This window comes from Oratosquilla oratoria, chromosome 5, assembly GCF_046742065.1.
Source record: "Oratosquilla oratoria isolate Oo_2021 chromosome 5, ASM4674206v1, whole genome shotgun sequence".
NCBI classification, from domain to species: domain Eukaryota; kingdom Metazoa; phylum Arthropoda; class Malacostraca; order Stomatopoda; family Squillidae; genus Oratosquilla; species Oratosquilla oratoria.
The window spans coordinates 87483201-87487138 of NC_134781.1; the positions used below are offsets into that span (position 1 = coordinate 87483201).

Below are 3938 nucleotides of genomic sequence, written 5' to 3' on the forward strand. Positions count from 1 at the left end.
AGAACCCCACTTTGAACAGCCAGGTGACGTTCACGGGCCCGCTGCGCCAACTCCCTCGAAATTCGGTCGGAAGTGGTTAGACCTTATATCCTTAGATCTTGCCCTGAACTACATCTGTAATGAGTTCTTTTGCCTACGCTTCGGAGGTGAATTATCCACGTGAAGAGGAGAGGCCGGGAGGAGGCATCAGAGTGAGCGAAGAGGAGGAGGATAAAGGTCTGGACGAAGTCGGGAAAGCTAATACGCTTTGGTAACCCTTAGAAATAAAATAGAATTATGATGATGTTTGGTTTAACGTCACACACTCCCACCCTACCGGGAGGCTAGGACGATGCCCCTCACAGAGGGATTCGTAGCGTGGAATTTAATGAACCATGCCCATGGTCAATCTTCGCCGGTGGTTGAAGTCGAACCTCCATCTCCTCGACCTTCGCCGCAAGTAACGACGCCCTAACCCGCTCAGCCAGCGAACTCCTTCCCACATTTCTAATCAAGCCCAGTTATAACTTAACATCCCTATCTGCCAGCTTCCTTTCAACCCCTGCTTTCCACCTCACCTCCTCATTCCTCACTACCCACTATCGTAACCCCTACTTATATTTCTGAAACACTTTATCTCGTATAATTTCAAATTACTCCTTTCTGCCTCCCTTGAATTCACTTTCGTCCCTTCGCACCCCATTCTCTTCGGAATATTGTAAGGATATGCATACTGATTGCAGAATAAATAGTCACTGCCCAAAGGGAAAGATGGTGGGCTGTTTGAGTGATGCTCTTGGTTGTGCTCCATTCTTGTGCGAAATATCTTCCGTTGTCTTTGGTTTCCATAACTATATCTCCCCGTGTTTTTTCGTCACTAGTAAACATATCATGCCACTATTCGTGGCGCTGTTGCCTCAATTCTTAGCGCGTGACTGGCTTCCCTTTTTGAGTATAATGCCGGGAAACATTGAGGTCAAATGTAATGAATAGTCTGGTGTGGAGTTTTCAATACCATATGGGCATGTGTTTCTTGCAGCCCTTGGAATGGCGTTTGATATATTTTACTGTCTTAACACTGAATTTAATTTGTCCTTATTACAATCCACTTGGTTATTTTCTATTCCATAGATATGTTGTGGTCAGTGTTGTATTTTCTTCTGATAGAATTAAACGTAAGGGTAAGCATATTGAGTGTACAAAACATAAATAATTTATTTCCTTATATCTACACACCAACTAAAACACTAAGTAGAGATCAGTAGGTTCATGCCGCCCAAGATGGCGCAGTGGCCCCACTCCATCGTCATGTCCCCGAAGTGACTCTGCCACGAGGTTCCTCTGTTGGGAGCCACTCTGCTGAAGCGGGACTTGAGGTAGATGCGGTAGAACTTGTGGGCCTCGAGCACGAGGGGCTGGTGGAGATCGAACTGTCCCGTGGCAGACGTGACTGTGCGGAGGCTGTTGAAACTCTGGTCTTTGATCTCCAGCTCGCCGTCGAAGGAGAGGAGGATTCGGTGCAACAGGACGTCGTGACTGAAGCACAGGAAGTCGACGATGCGTTCTCCCGCGCTCGACTTCTTCGTGACATTAAGACTTCGGCTGCATGAACTCAACACCTTCTGTTCTTCTGTCACGCCTACAAGAGGACCATTGTTGAGTCGAGGAACTGTAGCAGAACATTTTCGGAGTCTGAAAGCTCCTTGGGAATGTTTACCTTCTAGGGACACCTTCGCAAAGTTCAGTACGTGAGAAGTTGAGTATTTGGATGGAGAATTGGTGAAGAATGCGCGCTTGGGAGACGTGACTCCTGGAATGTCTTTGGGAGGAGATCCCCTCCGCAGAGTAGGCGAGGTCCTCAGGTTTTCTTTGTCGAACTTGACCATAGCTGCTGTCTGAAGTGGACGTCTCACGATCTGGATAGGGTGTTGTTTCCCTGGAAGGATAGGTGATAGATATTTAGTATTCCGAGTAGAATATTAAGTGGAAGATTCTCATGTGTCAAGCGTTCGTTTATGTCGTCTTAAAAGCAAGGGAAATAAAATGAATGCTTGTCACGATTAATTATACACAACGTTAATTAACTGTTATCTCTTAACAATGTCACTATATGTTACTAATTTAAAAACAATAGCCAACCATTTCTCTTTGTTAGACATGATGTAAAACACACCTGCACAAAAGTTCTAATGCTGGTGTTGTTGAGAGCTGGTTATTCTGCTGTGACCGCTGATGCTGATTGTCCTGACGGGGCTGCCCTGAATGGCAATTCTGACTTGATGGAACTGAGTATCAACTCTTTCCGTGCTGGACTCGAGTCGACTGTGCCCGAAAGCTCGTGCAACGTCTCTATATACACGTTGCTCTGGACCTGGCCGTGTTTATGTATACTCAACAAGACTCGACGTGTCTGTGGTGTGTGTGCGTTTGTCTGTATACTATTGCACACAGTTGCAAATGTTCCTCCTCCCCTCCATTTTCATTTTATATTTTTGTCTAGACTATCTGAACTCATGGAAAACTTATTGGCGGGTGCATTATTTCTACATCACTGATCTTCTCCATTATTGGCAAAAGCTGCAAATCCATTTGTATAGAATTGTGTCCAGGGAATAAGACATCTGGAGACTGATGGCATCATTCGGTTCCCCTACACACGTGAGTGATGACGTAGTCGCGTTCTTGTTCGATTGTTTTTCTAACTTTTATTGAATCGCATAATATCAAATAGGCGTGTGGAGGAGAGAGATTTACGCTTTTTTTTTTTAGGTGACGCCAAGCTATTTCTTTCAGTGATATGTATTCTCTTCAGTAGCTGAAGGGACAATAGTTCGCCATAACATTTCCTATTAGTTAGAGGGCACGATAGATAATATGGGGGAGAGGGAGGGAGGGGGTATTTGGGGGTTTAGTGTAAGGAAAGAATGAAATGGAAGAAAGAGTTATAATAGGTGTGGGGCAGACCCTATTGCTCAGTTATTTTTATAGTTTCCTGGAGTTTTTTATAAATTAATAATGGCGATAGTGTTTGTGAAGTTTGACTATTTTGAAGAAATCCCTCCATTATCATGGAAAAAAGTGGAAAAGCATATGTATGTGTAAGAGGCTGTGTGAATGTAATGTATGCATTGCTGTGTCATGTGTATGTATACATGTATGAATAAATATAATATGTGCAGTATATATACTCGTATACATATACATTCACCCGCATTTAGATACACACGTACAGATGCCGTGTTCCTTGATTACGAATAAATCCGAATAAGTGGTAGCTGTGGTCAAGATGGTTAGATCAACAAGGAACACGAACAAATGTATGTACATGTAATTATCACTCTCGAAATAGAGGTGGTGTGAATGAGACTAATGTTTCCTAAATATGTGTCTTATATTATTACGTTATATTATTAATGTAAATTCAAAATATACAGTGAATGACTGTGATGTGTACGGGTGTGCGGTTGTGGGAGGCTGGACTAATCGACTTAGGTACAAACCTTACTCACGGAATCACTTCTTGAACTGATAGAACTGAACTTGACTCTGTGGTAATAGCCTTGAAACTGACTTGGCTTTTAACTTCTCAAGAGTACCATAGAAGACTGACATTTACTCTGTTGCAGGCCAGCTGGACAACTGGAAATAATTCTTAGAAAATCGAGAATATAAGAAATAGGCTACTTTAACTGTGGAGACGTAATATGGGAGGAAAGGGAGGCAGATGTAGATATTGAATGTAAATATGTTGAACACTTTAAAGATCCTACGAGTAAAGGAACCAACACAATGCATAGACAAACAAGCACCTGTAATACATGACATCTCAGTGAAATGTAAGCGAAACGTCAGTGACATGTCAGTGGCATGGCAGTGACATGTCACGGATCTCGTTTAACCTAAGCACATCTAACCTGGCATCACCTATCCTAGCCTCTCCTAGCCTCACCTAACCTAAC

General features: G+C 43.1%; 1 protein-coding gene across 1 annotated transcript; it reads right to left on the reverse strand.

Annotated features, from left to right (window-relative positions):
- Window positions 1–1206: 1206 nt before the first annotated feature.
- Window positions 1207–2348, reverse strand: LOC143025281 (uncharacterized). Its single transcript, XM_076184751.1, has 2 exons — window positions 2153–2348; window positions 1207–1915 (listed from the first exon to the last, which is right to left on the reverse strand). Exon 2 carries the CDS (start codon window positions 1863–1865, stop codon window positions 1227–1229), a length of 639 nt encoding a protein of 212 aa, XP_076040866.1. The 5' UTR covers window positions 1866–1915; window positions 2153–2348; the 3' UTR covers window positions 1207–1226.
- Between the last annotated feature and the right edge of the window lie 1590 nt (window positions 2349–3938).

Coding starts and splice junctions, on each gene's coding strand:
- LOC143025281 (XM_076184751.1), bottom strand. CDS start 1,865: ATGGTCAAGTTCGACAAAGAAAACCTGAGGACCTCGCCTACTCTGCGG.